This window comes from Sylvia atricapilla, chromosome 1 (assembly GCF_009819655.1).
Source record: "Sylvia atricapilla isolate bSylAtr1 chromosome 1, bSylAtr1.pri, whole genome shotgun sequence".
In the NCBI taxonomy this organism is placed as follows: Eukaryota; Metazoa; Chordata; class Aves; order Passeriformes; family Sylviidae; genus Sylvia; species Sylvia atricapilla.
This window is the reverse complement of record NC_089140.1, coordinates 40,865,731-40,889,611: the sequence shown is the minus strand read 5'-3', so window position 1 is coordinate 40,889,611 and position 23,881 is coordinate 40,865,731. Positions and strand designations below refer to the sequence as shown.

General features: G+C 37.9%; 1 protein-coding gene across 5 annotated transcripts in view; it reads right to left on the bottom strand.

The window, feature by feature from the left end:
* Positions 1-2,653: 2,653 nt before the first annotated feature.
* Positions 2,654-23,881, bottom strand: part of RBMS3 (RNA binding motif single stranded interacting protein 3) — a 699,644-nt gene continuing 678,416 nt past the window's right edge. For 3 of the 5 annotated variants that reach the window (XM_066320213.1, XM_066320228.1, XM_066320193.1), the window contains 3 exons: positions 9,963-10,043; positions 7,282-7,409; positions 2,654-3,415 (listed from right to left, as the gene is read on the bottom strand). In XM_066320213.1, coding sequence (XP_066176310.1) covers positions 3,409-3,415; positions 7,282-7,409; positions 9,963-10,043 — 216 coding nt within the window. In that variant the 3' untranslated portion in view covers positions 2,654-3,408. Of the gene's footprint in view, positions 3,416-7,277; positions 7,410-9,962; positions 10,044-23,881 lie in introns of those variants that run through there. The other 2 variants (XM_066320221.1, XM_066320203.1) reach the window with 1 other exon arrangement.

Genomic DNA, 23,881 nt, shown 5'->3' with positions numbered 1-23,881 from the left:
GAAAACCAGTTTAAGATTTCAGAGGCCACCAAGTGACAACACTCATGTAGGAAATGTGTTGCTATTTCACTGTTGACTTTTATCTCATTTTTAACTTTTAGAAATGAGTTACCACTTTCTGAGCATTTTGTTAGCTCCAAATAAGCTTTTTTTCTTACCTTATGATCTATGACTGTTTATACTCAAGGCTCACAGTGTTTACAATTCATAGATTTCAAGTACCAGTTCACTGGTTTTTTGGGATCAGTAAGATGAAGAATTGTATTTAGGGGGTCCATTTTCTTTCCTCTTCTTCTTCTTCTACTTCTTTGCTTTGTTTCTTTTGATTTCAAACACTATTGAACATTACAGCATGGAAAAGAAAGGGAACAATTCTAATACAGAATGCACTTGAAACACTTAAAAGTGACAGGCACTGTGATATCATGTTGCCTGCCTGGCTTAATAAAAAACACTGAGATTGTTTAAATTTGCTGAAAAAAATAAGAAAAATGCTTCTGAATGTATAAATAAAGCAGCAGAGTTCTGAATAGAAACAAGAAGGTACCTCAGCATATTCATCAGCCACATGGTAGCTACCTTGTAGCCTCATAGTTGATAGTAAATGAGACTTTTTGTGTGTCACATTAGAACTAACACAGAAACAAATGTCTTTATTTCATAATTAACTGACTTGTGCCTGGGTTTATCTCCATTTGTACAAATAATTCAGAGAGAGACAGAAAGAGAGTATGTGTAGAAAGGAAGAAATAAGGCTAGATCGATTTTTTTCCCTCATATGCCCTCTAAAGAAAGAGGGAACCTTTATCCAAGGACAAAATTCAAGTGTCCCTCTCAAAAAGCAACAAGTAATGAGACAGCACATGAAACAGAAAGAGAGGGGGTTGTTTTTTTTTTTTTTTTCTGAATTGAAAACATGCTCTGGATGATGTTGTTCTTTTACTTTGGCATCATCTGGTTTTCAGAAGTTTTGAATATCAACAACTACTCTGGAGAAAGCAGAAGTTTCATCACTTCTGAAAATCAGGCCCTCTTCCTACATTGAAGAACCATGTGAACTCCCATTTCTCTCTTTTCTATGTTGCATACCTAGCAGCATTTACTTGGGAAACCCCCTCCCCCCTCCCACTATGTTAAAAAATACGATCTTGTTTTATCGATTTAAAAAAATAATTGTGTTCTTTTCCCCAAAAAAGTCAGGTTAGGGAAACACAGACCTCTTTTTAAGATAGGGCAGCTGAATCAGATTGATCCAATACATACGGTTTTATTTTCCTTATTTTTAATGGATACCCTGTCTCTAATCCACCACAATAAATGTGATGAGCCTTCCCCTCTCTTCTGGATGGAGGAAAGTTTAAAAATGTTTGGTTTAATTCTTACACACAGATATGTGTCTATGTATGTATATATGGAAATGCTGCTTCACTTCTGCCTCCTTAAGGAAAAAAATCATCTTTTGACTTCCTTCTCACCTTTTTTATTTGTCTGTTTGGAAGAAGTAAGGGCTATAATCAGGATTTCTGTATGGACAATTACTGTCATTCCTAAAACAGGTTTTGGTGGATTAAATTTAGTGCCTTTTTTTTTTTTCTTTTTTCTTTTTAAATTTGCCTAATCATACTAATTAGTGATTGTCAGCCAACATATTAAGACAAAAGAAATCATAGCAGAGAAGAATAATTTTTAACTTCCTGCCTGCACGACAATACAACGTGATTTTCAAAATTTCTGCTTGTATGGAAAAGCTAAAATGAGAACAAAGATCAAGTTTGCTTTCTCTTATATCTACCTGGCAACTCAAATGCAACATTGGGAAATAAATGCAGAATTAAGGTGGCTATGCATGCTGGACGATGACAAAGACTGAGGTGAAGAAATGAATTGGTATGTCGGAATTCAGAAGGAAGACTGTTGTTTCAGTAGAAATACCAAAGATCAGGTAAGTAAAGAGAAAAACTCACCAAAATTAAAGCCTGCCTGGACAGATTAGTTGGTAACCCAATCCCCTTTGCTTTAGGATGCTCTCCAAAGCGCACCATCAAAAACCAGCTTCTGACACCAACTATTCTGAAATTTCCACTATAAACATATGCAGTATGTAAAACACCAGTGGAAGATAGTTTAAACAAACAAGAAAGTAAGAACTGGTCCGGCCATGTAGGTCAAATAAAGATAAAAAAAAAAAGAAAAAAACCCCTCTATCTTCTGGACTGCGTTAGGGTGTCACTTCATCTTTGGTATAAAATAGGCCATCCATAGGCTGCATTTGTTCACGACTAGGAAAGACTACAGAAATTGTCAACAATTTCTTCTATCTATTGCTTTTTTTGCACTTTTTTGACCATAAGCTCCTATCTACTTAAGTTTTTTTTTTAATGCTCTTAAGCTAGGTTTTTGCAATGTGACAAGCAAAGCAGACTAAAAACTTCTTAAAGCTCATAAAAAAGACTGCAGATAAAAAGCACTAATGCTTTTGCTAGCGATCACGCTTTGTAAATAAAAAAATCTGCATTCTGCAAGAAAAAAACCCTGCATTCTCTATAATGCAGCAAGTTTTTTTCTCAATTCAATAACTTTACTGTAAAATGCTTTAGCCTTCTAGATTTTTTTTCTGTCAACACTTAAGACAAAGTTCATAAAAGTCCCAGCATTTTTCCAATCCTTTCAGTTGCCACAGTTCCTTTGTCATCAACTTTTCTTCAAAAGAAGAAAATCATTTTCTTTTAAACTGTACAGTTTATTTTTTGTTCACCCCAAAAACTCAGTCTATTAAACTTCTGCACCAGCACCGGTGTGAGCAGTTTCAATTCATTCTCAGGTTTTCTAACAAGACGTTGACAGCTTGCCTTGAGAGCCTTTGACGTCCTTAAAATTAAGGCAATTAAGATTCAAGATAAACCTTACCTAAACATTTCTTTTAAAAAAACCAAAAACAAAAAAAACCAAAAAATATTCTAGATTTAAAACAAGAAGAAAAAGAAAATGAGAGAAAAAGAGTAGCTTAATTTTTGAGGAAGACAATTGGTTTTCATCGCAAGTTGCTCCCTCTTGACATCATCAGTTTTTCTGTTAAAAAAAAAAAAAAAAAAAAAAAAAAAGAAAAATCTAGCTACACCTCCAGGTAAATTCTGAATTCAAATGTTCGTCCAGATGAAATGTCAACCCAGCATTTTTCCTCTGGGTTTTTCCTTTAGTTGAAAAAAAGAAAATAGCAAAAATAAAATTGTCAGACTACATGACGGAACCATTTGCACAGCACATAAAAACACTGTTTTGTTTTCGTTGGGAAAGGTAGAAAAAAAAAAGCATTCATTTGACGCCTGTGCAAACTGGAAGCCAACTTCTTGTTCAGTGAAGTTTCTCCATTCAAGGCAAAGATTTCAGACCGACATTCTTCAGTCCTGTTTATTGTCTGTAAAAACAATTGAATTAAAGTGGTCATTAAGTCAAAACAACTTTGAAATAGCCTCCTCTCCTTATTTTCCACCCAATTCCCTTTAAAAGTTATCCAAGCTAAACTAACTTTGCAGCTGTTTAAATATGATACCACCACTAAGCTGAAAATAGTCAGGCAAAAATAGGGAGCCTCCTACTTTGGGGATGTTAACACATCCTAAGCAGATGAATTTACTCTTTGAATGCTAGGCATTAATAGGCAGTCTAACTACACTGAAAGGAGATGAATAAATGGCTTAACAGTGTGTAAATCTTTCACAGGTAATTCAATAAGAGGGCGAATATATTCATAATAATAAGTGCCACTATTTATTTTGGGTATTGATAATAAAATGAAAAATAAAATTACAGTAAAAGGATACAACAGATTTGCTAGAAAGAACACATTTTATGACGGCAGGGACAATTAGACTGTGGAGCAGTCTGCTTGATGAGCCAGTTAAAGTAACTTAGCAGAAACCTTAAAGGCAAAATTAATTAGAAAAAAATATTTTTTTATCATATAGCGTCACATCTTCCTAAATTTAGCCAGAGAATAAGCAAAATTATCAACCCTTTTCTTACAGAAGATACCTTTCATTTTGTATTTTTGATGTTTCGTGTCAAAGATATGTCACATTTAGCATATTTTAACACGACTGTACGAGATCTTTAAGAGAGACCCTAAACCTACATAAAAATTCTATTCAGTGTCTAGGGCTACCTGTAAGGGTCAGCTGTTGCTTTTCCCACAGTCTTTAAAGTTACATGAAAAAATTATTTCCTGACCAAAGTTCAACACAAAAAAAGTCCAGCACTTTTCCTTTTGCAAACATTAATGCATTTGATTTGCCTAGTTAAAAAAAAAAATAAAATTAAAATTAGGAGTTGAATCGTGAAGAATGTCGATGACCTAACATTTGCCACAGAACTTTTTGTCTGTGAATGTAAACACAGAACTACAATTTCAAATATTAAATTTGCCAAAGGGTTTTTTCATTGCATGACATCTGAAAGTTAATATTTTGAATGTTAAGAACAGATTTATGTTGAATGCAACAATTAACTATTTTCTTCATATATTCTATGCATAATTTCTGGTAGGACTACTCAAGTTGGAAGCTCACCTGCTGAGATTTTACTGCCCCTATGGGTCGAGTGGCTGCCATACGTGTGAAGTCCAATACCACCAACGGGTCACAGCACATGCCCTCTAATATAACCTGGCACTGAGTTTGCCTACAAAAGGCTCCAGGAAAACATAATTCTTTCCACATTTAAAATCAGAATATGCTGTCCAGCAGAGTTCTGCTTGGAGGTAAGAGAGTATACTTTTTGGGGACATTGATCTCCACTTCATAATCTCCATGCTTTGATGTGCAAAATTAAGTATTTACAAGGAAAAAGGGGAGTAGAGTCTAAAATAATTAAGGTGATTTCCTCATAAAGTAGCTTCCTCTGCTCAGAATCAAGGACTGTTTTTATCTACACAATACATAGCCAGGTTTTTGCGATGAAGCTACCATTTCTGAACTCTGTGGGTGGGATCCTCAAGTACAGCATTCAGCATATTAAATAAAAGAACACATATGCTGATTAGAAAGTGGAACTTAAATTCCAAGTTTCATGGTTTATTTTTACTTACAAAGAGAGGACAGAGTCCTTATACCACCCAGTTCATCCTTAGTACATTGTCTCTCCTTAGTCCATTGTCTCACCTGCAATTTCGTGATTGTTGCAAAGAAAATAAATATAAGGAAATATACCATTACAACTTTTCTCCTGACTGATCAGCTTCCATGAAGTAATTTTATATAGTGTGCCTGTTCTTTTGCCTATATCTGACAAAATCATTGTCCAGTCATGTTAATTACTTTCTCATATCTCATGTCAACAATTGCCATTTTATATCTGGCATGATGTTTGTGGCACATCATAAATGTGCCCTTTTGAAAAGCATAGTAATAAAATAATATTTTAATTTCAAAACAAATTCACTTGGTTTATATTAATGGTTACGGGAACATTTTGCAAGAAGTTATTTTTTAAAGACAGAGATTGTGTATATTATGCTTTGTTTCTACAGCTTCCCACACTGCATTTCTGCCTGCAACTGGCAGATATAAATAGAGGGTCCATTTCAGATTAAAAAAAAACAAAAACAACCTGAAATAAGCATGATAAAAAAATCTGTAGTGGATCTGCCTGTCTGATTAAAAAAGAAAGGAAGTTCTTTGAATATAAATGCCAGTGTCATTACAAGTATATCCATCACCGCAAAAAGGCTGTAGCTGACAAGGAAAGATGAGGGACCTCATTTTCAGGGAATTTACCACAGGAACAAGAAACACAGCCCCCATTTCAAAGAATTGCAATGTAGTTTTCTCCTGTGCTGAAAAAAAATGCCAGAATCTGCAGCTCACAGCTACTTATGAGGGCTTCTAGACCTAAGTCCTTGTGAGGTCTTCTAAGTCCTTTTTCTTTGAGGTGTAAGAGAAAGGGAACTGAGACACAGAAATCATCAGATCCAAACACTACAGAACACACTCATTAAATCCAGCCAACAGGATGGTACAGAAAATATTTCTATCTTTGCCTTTTATATTCTGTAAGTATTTTGTAATCATTTATTTATAGGTGCTAGAGAGATTGGCAGCTAGAAAGGAGAAGCATATCTGTCTGAGCCTCCAATTGGGTAGCTTGTGCTTGATTATTTTTGCAATATGTACATACAGACAGATACAAGCATGACAAAAAATAGTCTTCTGTTTAATGATAGTCAAACCCACATAAATTTGAAATCATTTGATACTCATATGGTAGACAAACAAATACACCTTCCACTTCCAGAGGTCAAAAATGAAGTGAAGCAATTGAAAAATTGGTGTAATTCTAATCTTTCCTATACCAGCTCATATCTGATGCCTCTGTAACTACAGAGTCACGATGCATTGACTGACATATCTATCGCATTTCTTGTTTGGCTATTTCTCTACTTTCTTCCCCAAGATAAAACATGTGCAATTCTATTTTCAATGTGATACTGGTGTTCAATGCACATGTGTTAATGAAAGACTGGATTTGTGCTCCTTCCTAGAATCTGTCCAACATTTACCAGTCCCAGTGAGTATCCTGTCGCTATGTAACCTTCCCTTTGTGAAGTGTTTTATTGTAGCAAAGAGAAGTTGTGTTTGAAGAGATTATTCTGAAGTTGAAGGGATGCCTTAGAAGTTGTAAATACAGCTGTCAGTTTATAAATTTTGAACTTTCCAAGGTATTCTGTGGGAAGTAAACAAAGGGAGCAGAAGAATGGAGACAGATTGAACAGTGCTTCTACCCACCACTTTCTTATCCCTTCCTCTTTCTTTTCCAGGTCCTGCCTACTCCATGTCTGCATGGCAGTTTTGCACAATCATGAACACCAACTTGGGGTAATTTATACTGCTTCATTAGCTACACTATCAGAAAGCAACCTTTACGTGTGCCAATGTGCACGGTGGCAGTATTTTCACCACTGCAAAATTTAAGCCCTATTTAACCTCTGATGCCAGATGCTGCTTTAGACCAGCATGATGATTGTTAGCACAGTTGTTGAGATCCTTCTGAGTCCAGAAAAGCAGCAGACAGTTAGAGAGCATATCATTGTGGGCAGGAGCTCAAGGACATTTTGCCAAATTGAGGCCGTCAGCCAAAACCTTTTACTAATTACACTGCTATATATCCAGAATTCATCTGAACTTAACGAAGCTATTCAGAATTTGTATTTCTGAAAGAAGGAGTCAAATTTGGCCTGCTATAATCAAGAAGCAAACCCTTCTGACTCCAAAGCCTATGCCTACTTACTTAGACTGTTGGTAAGAATATGCAGGCGCATGTTCACTGGATGTTTCCACTGTCATCTGTTGCTGTTGACCACTGGCTTCCTGTGATGAAGATGCTACTGTCTGTGGAGAAGTATCAGCAACAACACCCTAGGGAATCAAATGAGAACATGAAAAGCTTACTAATTTTGCTCACGGCAGTGAATTACGTAAGAGAGCTCAGCACCAGCTCACCGTTCACGCATTTCTCTAGAGATTGAGAGAGTTTGAAGTAGCAGAATCACATGCTAACACAACAAACTCCATCAGCTTTAGAAAGCTAATTCTGCAACGAGAAGCTTTCTCAGCCTACCAGTAGGACTCTGCTCTCACAGGTTGCAGTGAAAAATACCTTCCCCTTTGAGGGCAGTTCCCTGTTCATTTTGCTGGAGGCAAATCTGATTTTGGTGGATTCTGGGTTTTACTCCTTGGCTTTTTCACAATATATATATATATACCTCTTCTAATTTTTTCTAACCTACCCCAACTTTACAGTGAGTTCACATTTATTTTGTTTGATTAAAAATGCAATAAAGGAAGAATCCAGGCCCACTGCTTTCCACTTTACTACACATCCAACAGAATTTTAGTCACCTTAGAAGAATGCTGCCCTCTTCTACACACTGTTTCTATGCATGTTCCCTTCAAAAATAAATTTGCTTTGCACTAAAGACTTCAATCTCTTAAATCAAAGCTCCAATGAAATTTTGTTTTATTTATATGTTTGTAAAAAGTAGATAAGTAAATACACAAAAGATTATATTCATGAATGCAACATTATCCACAATTTCTTATCCTATTTAGACAGTCTGAATAATACTTGGGTTAAGTTTTTTGTATGCTTTCGAAGCAAGATACATTTTCTTTCCTCTATTCTCATGCTTGGTGTGTTGGTCACATAAATAGCAAGTCTCTTCAGGGAACATGCTTTATTATTCTACTGCACACAACAGAGCCAGAAGAGGGAGCACAAAGCACTTGCTTTGTTTTCATTTGAGTCCCGTGTAAACAACAGGTAGTTTATTTTAAAGCATCTGTAAAAATATCAGTTTCATTTTTCAGAAATTCTTTGTATCTATTGCTTAGCAGACTGTCAGTATTATCTTTTTCTGTCTACTTCCTTGTCTTTATCCTTCTCCTTTTGTCCATCTCATCTTGAGATTGTAAGCTCTCTGGGGCAGAGACTGTATTTTTTTGGTCTCTGCTTGTGGAGCATCCAGCATGGTAGGGTCCTGGTTCATGATGCTACATGAATACAGATAAATATTAACAATAATCATCATCACTGGATAAGAGCAAAACAGGCTATACATTCAGCTAGTATTTTGATTATTATAGTAGATAATTATGACATTGAGTTACTTTAGAAGGCCTGAATATACTAGCGAGTGACGGTGAGGAGGGCTTGACAAGTAATTAAAATTAACCTTAATTCTTATTTGAATAGGTCAGCATGGTGTGCAGCCAACCCCGTGGTATGAACCAACTCTCTATCCCACCATCTCCTTTTAATTCAGACTTGTATCTGCCTGTTTTAGACTTAAGAATGGCAATTGAAAAGAGGCACTCATAGTGCATTTGCAAACAAATGAGGATTAGGGCAAAATTATACTGAGGCAAAAAAGACTGAAACACAACCAGCTCAGTATGACAGAAGAGTAGCAGCCTTTCCTGTGGGACCTTATCTGGGAATAATTGCAAAGAACTAGGAGAAAACAGAATAAGCCCACTCGACTGCTGGTGAAGCCATGCCAGCAGTACCATGTGAGCAGTATCACATCCTCAAAGCACAGAGTAGTAATAGCACAAAATCCAAAGTCCACACAGATGAAGACAGAAGTACAGAGACCCTGGCACTCCTTGCCTTACCCCAGAGTAGGGCAGAAGTTGTTAATAAAAGAGGGCAGTGCCAAAGAGAAACACACAGGGAAGAGGATGCCAAGGCTCCCTCCTCTCGCTGTGCTCAGCTGCCCTCATGAAGCTTCACAGAAGTGGAGGCCAAGCTGACGCTCTCCCAGCAGCTTGTGGTCTACAGGGTTGAGTAAATACTTACTCATTAGACTGTCATCAGCATGACTCAGCCCCAAGGAGGGAGGGAGCGAATCCTTCCTCAAGGATGAAAAGCACTCAGTCAGTGCAGCATCCTCCACGTCTGTATATACAAGAGGAAGGTTTCCATTGCTCAATCACTTTTTCTGGTGGCTAAATGTTTCAGCAATTACCTATGCTTGCTAAGGACCGCATCAAACCCTCTTGCAATCTTCTCCTCTTGAAATTTCTTTTGGTTTCGTGGTCTGCCTGCTGGGTTTGTTTTCCTGTCTCTTCCCATCTCCCTCCCAAGTACATGGGGAAAAAATAGTCATAATCACTGATGTTTTTATTCCATGTCCTGCTGTACAACAAAACAAATGCAAAACAAGAGCCCTTGCAAATAATTAAAAAAAAATAAATAAAAAAGAGGGGTTAGAAAAAAGAAGGAAAAGGAAAGAAAGAAAACAAAAAGAGAAAGAAATGTGCAGTCCTCATTTAAAAAGCTGGAAGCTTCCAGCCACCACTCCATAAAGAACCTTTTGGCCCCTTTCAAACAACAGGTGCAAGAAGGCATAATAAGTAAAGATTTCTGCTTCCCCTTCACTCTACTTTCATGGATGGAGATAAACTTACTTCAATAGGGACAGCTGTTGGAGGCACAGGAGTGTACTGGGGAATGTAGGTCCCTTGCATAGGTGCAGCAGCAGTCATGTACTAGAACAAATCAAAAGCAAATGAACAGTAGAAAACCACAATTAAGATGCATTAAACCATGTTAGAAGAATATTACTATTTCAATGTCCCATTCAGAGCTTTTAGTTAGTGTATAGCATATTCTTTCTCTTAACTAAGGACTTTAGGTAATGGTACAACTTACCCAGCTACAAAAAATGGTAACCTTGAACTTCAAATCAGGTCATATTTGAATACAGACAAGAGTAAACATCTCACTGACAGAAGCAGATTGTTCTCTAAGGTTGAAAGACTCCTATTTGTACTTACAAAAAACTCAGTGGAGACATAATAGCAGCATCTATCTATCTATTTATCTATAAATCTATCTATCTGTCTATCTCTCTCTCTCTCTCTCTCTCTAAGTGGTTACAGATACGAAGCAGTATAAGCAATCTTTTGGAGTCTTATTGACCTTATCTAATGACACCTACAAAACATGAAGCATGAAATTTGAGAAGTTAATTCCAATCTATATTTAACCCTATCAACAGTAGCTGTTGAGTTTACAGGAATATGAAGCTGCAGATAGGTGAAATCTGAGATAGGAGAAATGAAACAAGAGTAAGATACATCTGGAGTTTCTCCTTTTGTACACAGGTACCTTAGCTAAATTCTTATGCCTTATTCTAACTATCCAGGGATCTTTCCTATGCATTTTGAAACTTGTTCAAATTATTATAGCATTAATTTGTAATAGCTTCTCTGAAACACTGTCTCTCCCAAGTACTACAAGACAATCTTTTTTAAAATTCATGTGTGCATGTGAATTTTGTCATTGTTATGACACTGATTTCCTACAGTACTTCTCAAAAAGCTCTTGAACTGAATGCCACAGTCATTGTTCAAATTTTCGAGTAAAGTATTGATATTAAGTCCTTAGATCTATATATACTCTTTTCTTTCTACAATCCAGTCCTAACTACATGTCTTCACTGAAAGAATCTCAGAATGTGCCCAATCCCCCAACTGACTGTATGACACTTCCACAACATGTTATCTTCAAAGACACACCAAAGATCTGAATCAGCCCACAATGTATTTGATGAATTTTAAAATGAGTTAAATATAGCTTTGCTTCCTGGCAGAGCTAGGAAATGCTTGCAAGATTTTATTCCGCCGTTTATAGTAAAATTTACATTTAAAGCACTCTCCCACCTCAATTCTAAACTAACTGGATGGTTTGATATGCCTGTCACAAACATGCATTATGAAATTGCAAAGTGGGGTGCAGACTGCAGCAATGCTGGAGAAACGCCTAAGGGAATGACAACAGCATATGCAAGAATCTCACAGCTAAATGCTGAAGAATTCTTTCAAGTAGAAGAAAATAAAAAGTATTTAAGTGAAATTGTTTTCTATTAAGAAAAATAAGTGAGGATCATATGTGATGTAGAATGTACTCTTGCAATGTGAGCAGCATAAGGTGTTGAGAACCATCACAGTATTTTTCCCCAAATTCACAGTGTTTTCCTTGAGCAAAGAGACAGAAGTGCCCTCAGTGTCTGTGCCTATATAAGGCCATGTTTTTCTGCAGCTCTTTCTCGTTGTTCTTCAGGAAGAGAATGGAATTCAGTAGTGTTTTTTATGAAGGCCAGCCCACCACAAGCATTAGGCCAGCTCTCCCTATTGTACTCAGTGCAATTGGGTGTTATCCCGCCTCACAGATTAGGAGCTAATAAGGGTGCTACAGTGGGGTCTTGCAGAGCTGATTCCTCTCCATTCATTCTGCCCTGTAACAATGCCCTCACATGATGGGAAGACATCGGTTATGTAGCATTGTCCTAAATGTATCAATATTTAACATTAACCTGAAGCAGGTATTCTTAGAGCTCTGCAAAGACCTGCAAGGATTCTATACATCCATGCAGTCTAGCTTCATTTCTAGCACAAATATAGGGAGAATTTTTTTGAAAGTGGTAATTTGTATAATAAAGTGGTAACATTCAGCTTGAACTCTGTTTTCTTCTTTGAACCTGGCAGAAGTTCAACATCCAGACTCTTATAAGATGTAGTTGTCTGCTGTTCCCTACCTTACACACAAACCCATGCAACTTAATACACAAATATTAAATTATTCAGCTGCCTTTTAATTCAGATCACTCAATTTTTGTAAAATCCTTTGGCACTGTGTTGTGTAGCACAACAATGGAAACTGTCTGTGAATGAACTGATGTCTTTGCTGACTCTAAAAGGAGTGCTCTCAGCAGTTGTGCAGTTTCTTACTCCATTATTTTTATCTCTTGAAGCACATCCTGCTCTTACTTTACAGCCTCCTTCATGTTGCTTCTTTCACTACCAGACAATCTCTAGGGAAAACTGTACTGTTGACTTGAGTGTCACTGGTGGCCCTGGCCAAAGCCTGCTTGCCCTGGTCTCCTCAGGTACTCACACCTCCTGGTTCCATTATTTTTTTGCAGAAGTTTTAGCTGAATTCAGCCAAACAGCAATGATTTTTCAGCACTGCAGACCAAAGCTATCCAGTTACTTGCCAGAGTCCCTGGAGAACTGTAGGAGAGTGACTTCTCTGCATATAACATTCTGCATGTCTAAATGTCTGTAATAATGGCAGCTCAATTTCTTGGATGAATCCTTTAGAGTTCTACAATTAAAAAGAAAAATGTTGCTAGCCAAATTAGTTCCACCAATGGCAAAAATGAAGTTATAGTGCTTGTGGCAAAGAATTTGTTCCTAGGAAAATTTAGCTAAGTCTCAGTGCTACAGAATGCTGGTGCTTAATAAACGGTCCTGGATCACACAGCAGCAGTGGTCTGTATCACAGGCACACGTATTGTGCCCTTCAGTGGAATGTCCAAACATATTTAATGTCGTTCTCTTTATGAATGCAAAGATACCCTCACCGTTTCAGGCAAGAGCTACTGGGTTGCTGATTAAACATGTTACAGGAGATGGAACTGATTCTCCATCTCCAGGGTCTCACTGAAGGGTTCACTGAGGCTTCCATAAAAATCTTTACCAACCTAAAAAGGAAGGATAACTACAACTTAGTTCTCAGAGAATCGTAATTGGTATCCAGTATGTGAAGTCCCCTTGCATGCAGCACAGGGAGTCCCAGCTGAGACCACATGAATTTGGGAGTGTCTGCCCAGCTGGATCAGTTTCCACCATGGAATGCCTGGTGCTGAGAAGCTGCTTTAGCTTAGTTTGTTTACTAACAGTGTAATGAAAAAGGAGACAGATTAATTTTATTATAACTGACACTAGCTCAAGCAAGTTTATATATATTTCTTTCTTTTGTGAACTACATAATCCTAATTCTCTGATCTCACAGGATAAATAAAGATTACACACTGCTAAGGCACAATGTTATTGTTGATACTTACATCGATGGGTTTAGATAATGCAAGAGTTGAATTCCTTGTCATGAATATTCATGGTAGGTTGTTTAGCAAAAAGCTTCCTGAACACTGCTGTTCAGTAGCTTCCATATCCAGCACACAATGAGCCCACTGGAATCTGTCTCTCCCTGTGTCCCCCAGACATTTCACCTAGCTATTCTCTTAAAAAATGTGCTCTGGATCTATTAAAGTGAGTAGAGTCTATGCTAGGAGGTTGAAAAGAACTTTGGACATTATTCTGAGATTTAAAGAAAAGTTAAGTATTTTATATCTACTCAGTTTGAGACCACCCAGGATGAAAACTTTAGTCTAAGGAGATCCTTGAGCTGAGGGACTCTGTTGTAATGCAGCTCAGTTTGGATTACAGTTCCTGTAGATGTACATACTCTCCACATGGCTTCCCATCTACCTCAGGAACCTCATGTAACTTGGAAGTTGGCAGAAGGCAAACAAAGAAGACATCTATGTCAGAAGGCCATCACTGACATTTATTTTCTCCATGAACACACTCACTACAGTTCTTTAACCACACGTGTGTGTGAAACAGAGACAGCATGACTCATACGCTCAGCTCAGCAGCAACCAGCTAAATCCACTAAATATTAATATTATGAGCACTGAAATAAGAGAATCTGAAAAACCCAAATGCATCCTTTCTTTGTCATGTGTTTCCATCAGGATTAAAGATTCTTGAGCTGTGATGTGATCGGCCATTCAATAAGGTATGTGCAAGGCAGAGGAAATCACTGTTCATTCTTCCACAGCTGTACAGGCTTTGTGGGCCTAAAAGTAGAAGCTGTTCATTTCTGACAGTAAAATGAATAGTGACTCTACAGGCAGAGATGATGGACCTGGAGTTTACAAGGGAGCTTTTCTCAGCAGTCTGCTCCTTTAGAAACCAGTAACTTCTACTACAGACAACTACACTGCTGGTGCAACAGGGTCTTAATTTGCTTGTAAACAATTGTTTTCCCCATACAGCGTAGAGAATGAACGTTCCCAGCACTGAAGATGTGCATTATTTTAATATAATTCATGCTTTATGATGCCCAACTGCTAAATTCAGAGTGCACTTATCAGGAACCAATTTAGTCTATATGCTACATTAACAATTCTACTCATGCCTTTTCCAATTTTTTTTTTTTTTTTAACCATTTTGGAACTACTTAAATGTGTGGAAAAATACATAGCTAGAAAATGAGAGTGTTAATGTACACTTACACCTCTTTTCTCCTTTCAGATACTGCCCTCTGTGACTACAAAGAGCTAAATGCAAGGAGGTAACAAATGAGGAGGTGGGCTGAGGGGACAAAATGAGATCCCTCAAGAAGGATTATATTTAATTCAGAGAGCAACATCACTTCTTCTAGGTCTGCAAACAGCAGGGTGTCCCAGCCTGGCTCCAGCAAGAATCGTGTTAAGCCTGCAGCAAACACCAAACCCATAAAGGTGACAGGCACTGGGAAATAAAAAGCAGAAGGAAGGCAGCTGCCTGTACTCAGCAGAATGAGGGTGCGTGGTGCAGTACAGTCATATGGTTTACCCAAGAAAGATGGTGCTGAGTCACCTGCAGGAAATTTGCAGGGGCTTTTACACTGAGACTGTGGCACAGGTAATGTCCATTTATTCACCTGCCCTAGTAAGCTCTTAGGCTGCTTTTCTTAGGCCCAGGTTACTGCAGAGTCAGGAATCTGCCTAACAGCTGAGGTACATAGCAAACACCCCTTACACCAGCCATTAGTTACTGAATTTCGGCTGAGACACTGCCTGAAAGAGTGCCTCTTGCAAGACCAAACTATTTCATTTACATCACCAGAAGAGTTTGGCTGCACACTCTGTTTAAATTCTGAAGGCCATCATTAACAGAATGTAGAAGAAACCAGCCTAAAGTTCAGTTCTATTTATAGGCCTAGTTGCCTATAAAATAACACAGCTGTGATTAGATGGAGGCTGCTGCAGATACATTCACTCTCTTGGTCACTGTGAGTACTGTGGGACTGTAGAGAGTGACAACAGTTAATAATCTGATCAATGTTGAAAAAGTTTCCTGCTATAAAGAAAACAAAAATGGAATTTACAAAATGAGATAGTAACAGATAGGGTGCAGTAAATCTGGAAACCTCAAACAACACTCAGAATCAGTAGACTTACTAAGGACAAATGGCAATGAGTGAGGAAAAAATATTGAAGAAGCCTTTCATACATTCTATGTGCAAATGCTTTTTCTAGTGTTTTGCTTTGGTATTATATCAATCTATCTCTGTTGCAAGAATCAAAGATCTCTTCCCTTGTATCATCAGCCTTCTTGTTCCTGAGAAGACATGGAGCCTTTTCAGTCAAGGTGAGAGCCAAAGTGCAGAAGCCTTGTACTAGAATACGCCGGTAAGCATTTACACCAACCACCACAGCCTTCTAAAGGGAGATTACACGGGATGTTTAACACAGGCAAATGCCAAATCATGTATCTGAAATAAGCAAGGATTCCAGAATCTGGTCTTCAATGACTACTTGTGGTTTCATATCACCGCATGAGCTATAGTACAGTGACAATGACTTAGCTTTCCAGAATTCCCAGAATTAATGCCAGGGTTTGTTTCTGCTTGCTTTTTTTTTTTTTTTTTTTTTTTTTTTTTATCTTTTAAAGCATCTGAGAAGTCTAGACACTGCATCACTAACAGAATTATGTGAAAACATTTGCATTGCTGGAAAATTGAAGGAAATGAGTCTGTTGGCTGATTTTTATTTTTTTTTTTCACCCCATGAAGGAAACCTGCCCTTCCACTTTCAAATGTCTTTCCCTGCAAAGAACAAAAACTGCATCTCTCTTTGACCATTGTCAAGTGGTTATAACTTTAATGAAATATAGAATAAAACCACAGCTTTTTTCTCTCTGGTTCCACCTTGTCATTTGAAAATACCCAGTTCTCCAATAGAAAAGAACATTGTCTTGCTGTGTCCTCTTATCCCACAGTCTGCCATGGAGACATGGGAATTCAGGAAGAGAAAAGGACCATCTAGTTCATCAGTGCCAGTGGCAGTTTAATGAAATACAATATCCAGCTGCCACAGTTTTCACTTTAAACTTAAAATATCTTTTGCTACCCAGAAGCATTCTCATTTTCCAGCTCAATCCTGTACTTATTCAATGCCTGTTATTAATTTCACTTTCTCCCAATTAAAGAATGGGAGAATAAATGATATGAAGGTTTTGCATATATTACAATAATTTTGCTAATAATTATCAGCCAGGCCTAAAATATAATAATATAATTCCATTTTACCACACAATTACCACAGTCCTATCAAGAACAGCTCTGTCATTCAACAGAATCCCATCGCTGGGCCACTGCACTCATTGTTCAGGCAGAGAATAGAAATCTTTACTGGATTTAACATTCCTTCCCTGCTGCTCAGTAATACAAATGTATTTAGGAATGCTGGCTATGAATTCCCTTTCAACCTTCCTAATGAGATGTTACCTAATTCTCCGAGCAAGTTAAATGAAGGTAGAGAGAATAATAACTTCAAGAACTATATTTGCAAACTAATCTCCTTTTCTCTTCAGGAGTTCTAAACATCCTTCACAAATCCCTATCTTTGGAAATCAGAGTAATATAAAGGCATAGCAGAAAGAGTGCGGATCAGCCAAACCCCCCATAGCTAACAGGTCTGTTCTTCTTTCTGAAATTCAGTTCTGCTACTAAAGCAGAGTGATCAGGACTAAGCAGGTAAAGACTATTTAGACTAAACAAACAGGAGGACAGTCAGATCCCCACATGCAGCTGTGCACCACGCTCTCACTAGTATACACTTTGTAAAAACTGCAATATAATGCAAGCAGTATAAACAGATTAAAAAAAAAAAAAAACAAACAACCAAAAAAACAAAACAAAAACACAACACCACCAAAACACTGGCTCATTTGCTTTAACCACTTTTTAGTCTAAAGGCTGTCACCACAAATAAACCCAGTAGAAGCCCCAAAACATTTCCAGTTATCTCATCAATGTGCGAAAAGGGCAAAAATGGAAGAAAACTCATCAGGATGTGAAAATCAGTTCCCATTCTGATTGCATCTTTCATTAATTGGAAATTTCCTTTAGGAACTTGACCTGAGGGTGCCAAGGATCCTTGCAGTCCATGTGAGCATACCGAGGCCCATGATATTTTCATCTTTCCTTGTGACATTGTAGGTGGGGACCCATGGAGACTGAACAGAAATGAAAACTGATCCCCCATGTATGACTGCATATATTAACAGCCCCAAGATCTGAAAACTGCTTTTTTGCATGATTTGAATAATGCCGTATGTCTTATGGATACATTAGCAAGAGAGGAAGACTTCTATGCTTAAAACAAAGAACAAGACTCTAACAATTTGTTATATTTTCTTAATTCTATAGTTCTTACATGTTTCTCTACAAGAAAGGCATTTTTTTTTTCTAATTCCCTCCATGTACCTGTTCCATGAATGCACATTATGAGCTCTCTGGGGCAAGTTTCTGAGCATGGGTTAGTGCTTGATTTATTACAGTCCCATCTGCAGTGCCCTATATAAAATCAGGGTATAGTGACTGTATCATAACCTAAGAGTATACTGCATCAGTCTTGGTCAACCAGGGTTGATAATCACTGAGATTCTTTCACATTTATATTCTTCTTTCGGATCCTGTATACTGAAGAATGAAGGGGTGATGCAGCAGAATTATAACTGTGGCTTCTGATATGAAAAAAAGTCCCTATGCACCCCTTCAGTTGGAAGTTCTTAGACATTTCCATTTAATGAAAATTCTGTGAATTAGTCTCTGATGAATAGCTGCTAGTAAGATGAAGGAAAATTGATCTGCACATCTTCATATTTTCAACATAAGTAAAAAAAAAATAAAACGTTTCAATGAATCTCTCAAAGTATGAGCACACTGAGCTATTATTAATAGCACATCCATTTATATGAGCAAATAATTGTTTTCTAGAGGTAAACATGTCTTCTAGATGCTGTTAAATCTCCACGAATTTGAAGAGTCTAAAGAGAAGCAGACTGTTGTGTGCAAAGGTCCCTACTGTATGGATGAAATTGTTAAAACAAAAGGAGAACTGATTAGACTTGTTAAATAACAGTTGCTCATCAATCATCACATGCACTTTCCATTGCTCTTTCAGACCAGGGATAAAAGTGGACAGCTCATGGGCCAGCTGTCCAAGAATGAAGCAGCTGAACGCCAGGACAATTAATTGGAAGCTAAATCAAACCAAAAAGAACAGTAAAAACAGACAAAAGGGCACATGACTATTAGTGTTTCCAGCTTTCCTAGAAACAGGAAGAATTTCGACACCTCCTGCATGAAAAGGCAGTTATGTCAGACAGAGGAAAGGTAGTAAAATAATCAAATTATACCACCAGTGTACACCTTGGATGTTGTTTAGAGCAGCTAAAGTATGATATTCTTCAGTCCTTTACCTCTAAAAGATCCCTAGAATCCAAAATATTTGGCTGAGTATAATGAAAGATATCACTGTGGGAAGAGAGGGGAGGGCAGGGCAGGCCCCGCTTCAATACTACATGAAAAAGACTTCTGGTCACCAGTTCCCTGCATCCAGAGAGGGAGGAGAAGCTGTCAGTTCACTGAGCCTGAAACACCTTGCAGACATCATCTTTTGGGGCTTACCCTGGAAGCAAACAGTGGCATTGGGGATGCCCAAGCTGCCCTTCCTGAATTGATGGTGAACATGCCAGTTCAGGCTTAGGCAGGGGGAAACATTCCCTCTGGGAAATGCTGGGCCCTTATCCCTAAGGATGCAAGGATGCTGTTGGGCATGCATGGATAATGGTCCCACAAAACATGTACTCAGGTCTTCCTTAACACAGAGATGGTGTGGTTGGGGGGTCTGAAAGCCCCAAGAGCCCTGCCCCCATGTGAAGCTCTGGGATGTCCTTACCTCTTCCTACACATCTGGAAACTGGCAGTCCCTCTTTGATCTTCATGCCAGTGTCCCACTTTTTTTTTTTCCAGGACAATTGCACCAAGTTGCCTCACCCAAGTAACATTCCTGGGGTTTTCTGACTTGGCTGCCAGACTAATCTGGCCCTCAGTAAGCAGACCTGTAAGCTGACCCAATAGGAGGTCTGGAAGCCTGCCCAAAACATTGGACATGGTGAGGCTGCTCTGGAACATGAAATCCTGGGAGTGTTTTGCAGCTGCTGCCTGAAAACTGACAGAAACCAAGATGGACATTTAAGCCAGTTGGCAGCTGCCAAGATCTTGCAGACTAGATTTTGTAGTGGGAACAACATGAAGCATTGTTTCTGAAAATTAAATTTTGTTTGGAATTTCTGGCTCAAGGGAGAATCTTTCTGGTTTGTTCTGAGTTTTTAGAAGATGAATCAGAATGAAACCAAATTTCTTAAGATTGATTTCCCACAAACTGGAAACCATGAATGTTGCTTGGCCAACTCTTCTTCTATCTGCAGCTTCAGCAAAAGAATCAGTCATATTTGTATTTGGATAGGGTAGAGAATACTAACCTTTAAAGGCTGGTGCCAACTTTAGTACATTTAAAGTAAAGTGTTTTAAAGGGATGCAGTACAAAATATTGCTTCTTATTGGCATAAAAATTGTTGTGTCACAATCCTCGAATGTATTTACATGACCATTAGTTTGCTTACATGGCAGGGCTGTGGAAGGTGATAGTAGTAAGCATTTTTGGGGAAGACTTCGTTTTCCCACTTTCCACAAACTTTTGAAATTTTGTGGGAGAAAGATAACCTTAAAATTAAAGTCAATGCCCTACTGATAGAGTGGGACTGTGCAGGAATATTACAGTCTGTGCCTAGGTATTTAAATTATTACTTGTGGGAGGATCCTGGAGACTCATTGGAAAAAGGGCTACAAAAGCAAAGGAGAAACCTTGACTTTTAGCAGAGTGGACTGAACTGCTATGTCTTCAGCTTATCTACCTTGTAGCAATCTGATAACAAAGTTGAACTCCTAAACTTGCGTGATAAAAAGTTACACAGAATCTCTCCTAATTTGTCATTGTTTCAAAAGATGAGGGGAAGAGCTAAGGTAGAAGAAAAGATACCAAAAATTAAAAACAAAACAAAACAATGAAAACCAGCATAAGAACAAAACAGAAAATGCAAGAGGGAAAAAAATCCCAATACCTCAAAGAATAGCTATCCTTCTTTGCCTTAGGCCCTCCTGTCTTATCATCTATTCAGTATTTGTCTCCTACAGAAAGGTCTTTTTAGGATGCCTCAGATTTTTGACTCCTGCAGGTCTTTCGTACTATTTCACCATAGTATTTTCTTAACCTATTAGATATTGTTTCATTGGGAAGTGTGATCAACACAGCTGATGAACCCTAAGGGAAATAGCCAGGATCACAAGCCTGATGCTCCAGCTTTAACTCTCACTTTGTCCAGGCGAGCAACTTAACACATTGGGAACATGAGGATTGTTTGAAAAATAAAAAAGTGCAAGTGCTCATTTTTCATAAGACACTATTAAATCGAGCTTTATGGGTGTGCTTTGTAGTTATTTTACCAGGAATATGAGCAATGCTTGAAGGGGCCATTAAAACAGATGTGTCTTAGTGCTGGCAGAACAGCAGCATTCCAAGGCTGTTCTTTGGGTTCTTTCAGTGTTAGTTTTTCCAAGGGAGACAGAATCACCTCAAATATATTCAAATTATATACAATTATCATTTGGTATGGATTTGTGCTTTAACATCTTCTTACAGTTCAGGAAAATACAAGCACTGAATGTTTTCAGTGCTGGTGTATGAATTTTAATAATTTTTAGGACAAATAAAGACCAGACCAAGTACAATGCAATTCACATCACTGGAGAAAAAAAAAAAAAAAAAAAAAGTTAATCAGTCTTGTCCTTGCTCTCACTGTACTGATTGTAAATAGTTTTAGACAGGGCTAAAAAAAGTATAGCAGCTTGATAGACGAGTATGCTGAAATGGTTGGTCTTGATACATTTTTTTCTGCTAGAACATTCTGTGAAAAATTAGAAGCAAAGCAAAATAACAAAACCTTCCCAATTTCCTCTCCTCTCTCTAATTCTGATAGAGATTATGAGGAGAATAATCCAGGAAGGGAATCAACACTGGGGAAAATATAAATACATGTTTAAACATCCATATTTCCTCCTTATGAATGCCCTTTATATGACAGACATGTCCAAACAGCACTTAAGGAGCAACAGCAGAATGCCTGACAGACAGGCATGATAAGTAACGGCTCAAAATGTTTGCAAGCCAGACAGAAAGGGTGACTTTTTCTTTCCTTTTTTTTTTTTCTTTTCCCTGAAAATCCTTTAAGGTAAACTCACTCCATGTCTGCTGGCATGCAGCCATTTTCCTATAAATTCATATTACAATGCTGTATTTCTAATGGATTGGGTATGGTGCTTTTCCATTTTGCTAATGAGAAAAGCTAAAGGCCATTACTTGTTCTGATTAAGATCCCAAGGGAAGAAATGTGATGTGTATATTACCAGGCCATACATAAAGGAAGTATTTGGCATTTCCAATCAATCAGATGAAGGGTAGACAGAAAAAGTCTTATCCTGTGACTGCAGAGGAAGAAGATACAGGGGGAAAAGAAACCATAGAAAGTGTCTTTAAAAGGTGACTTACAGGAATCAGTTATAATGATATTAGTATAATCAATGACTAGGGCTACTATCTGGGAAGGATGTAATTACCAAAATGAAAACTTTCAAATGGGAAGCCTGATCAAGGGCAGAGGTACTGTCATATTTCTCAGAGCACTGTCAGCTCTCATCCAGGCAATGTATTACTGTGTCACTCACAAACACTATGAGGTTGTGCTTCCCTGGGCTGGGAGCAGACCTAGGAAGTGAGAGGTTGAGAAACTTTGCATCCAGCTCAGAGACATGGGTAAGTCTGGCCCCAAAGACAAATTCAAGATAAAGAAAGATCTGGCTGGGCAAAGGGGGAAATTGAAAAGAGAAATTCCCAGTCATGACTGGCTTTAAGGAAGGTTTTGCAGCAGTGCAAATTTAAAGACCATTTCAAGAGAGAAAGGAAATGCTGTAGACCAATGAGCTACTTGTCATAAAGGAGAGGGAAACGAAAAGATGAACCAAGAGATGCACCGTTCAGTTTACAGGAGGATAGTCTAGAATATCCTCTAAGATGTTTCAATATGCAATTCCTACATGTTTAATCCTGTTGTCATAGAATTTTCCCAATTTATACATGAATGAAATACAAAGGTGAGAGATAATTTTTCATCTCTTTTTCAATGGTTGCATAGTAGCAGCTTGAAAATGGTGCAAGATAGAACCTCCAAACGGTAAATAAAATGAATAGAGCTTGGAGATGAGTGTTCTAAGACACAAGAAGATCCCTTGACTGTGTCACAATGCATAGTCAGAGGTGTAGATATACTTTAAATAATATATTAATTTCACATTATGAATCACTCTGGAATATTAAAAGTGACAAAGAAAAAAAATCTACCACACTACATCCTCTCAAATGGAATCCAGATTAATAAAACATTACTGTCAATGACAGCAAAACTGTAATAACTGACAAGGTCAGCAGGAGAGATAGTCTCCTGTACTCCCCCAAATCTGTATTAGGGCATTTAGCTTTCCTGTTTAGGACACTACTGATTGTTTACAGATACTTGGGAATGCTTCAGATACTCCCACTTGGAAATAGAAAGAAAGGCTGAAACACTTTCCCCCATGTGCCCTAAAAGAACATCTTCAACCCTTCCCCTCATCATGAGATCAGGAGGCAAGGCTAGGAGACATATTTCTCTTAAATATTACTGGTGAAAAAGCACATATACAACCTACAGTGCTGCAAAAAAGAAAAAGAACCACAGCTGAGAAAGCCCATCTACAGCTATCAAACTGAAATTCAATCATCTTCAGCTTTCCTTAAAGGCACACATTTAAAATATTCCACACAGGCCCTAACAGGAGTTCTCAGTGAGCTCTTCTGATCCCTCTGCTCCAGTCAGGCGAAAAGGAACCAATGCTGCACAAATACACCCCAGCCTGTACAGGCAAGCAATTCTGGCCTCTTCTAAATGCCTCAGCCTGGTCAGGGAATTGTTCTTCTCAGGAGTATCTTGCAGAGTATCTATTTCTAGGCTAGGTTGTCTGTTCTGGTTCTTTGATGTACTTCTGGCTCTGGCACATGGACTGACTGGAAAGCTCAGACATCTTCATTTTGCACTGGGGCTCACTGATCAGCAAAATGTTCCTTTTCTCCTTTCCTTTTATACATTATATATATATATATATATATATATATATATATATATACATACATACATATATAAAGATTAAGTCCTGTGCAAATATTTGCAGTGGACATAGTCCTAACTGCACCACAGATTCCTTTGTCCAGGAATATGACAGAAATGACAAAGTGGCCATTTTTCTGTCATATAAATTTATATCAACACTT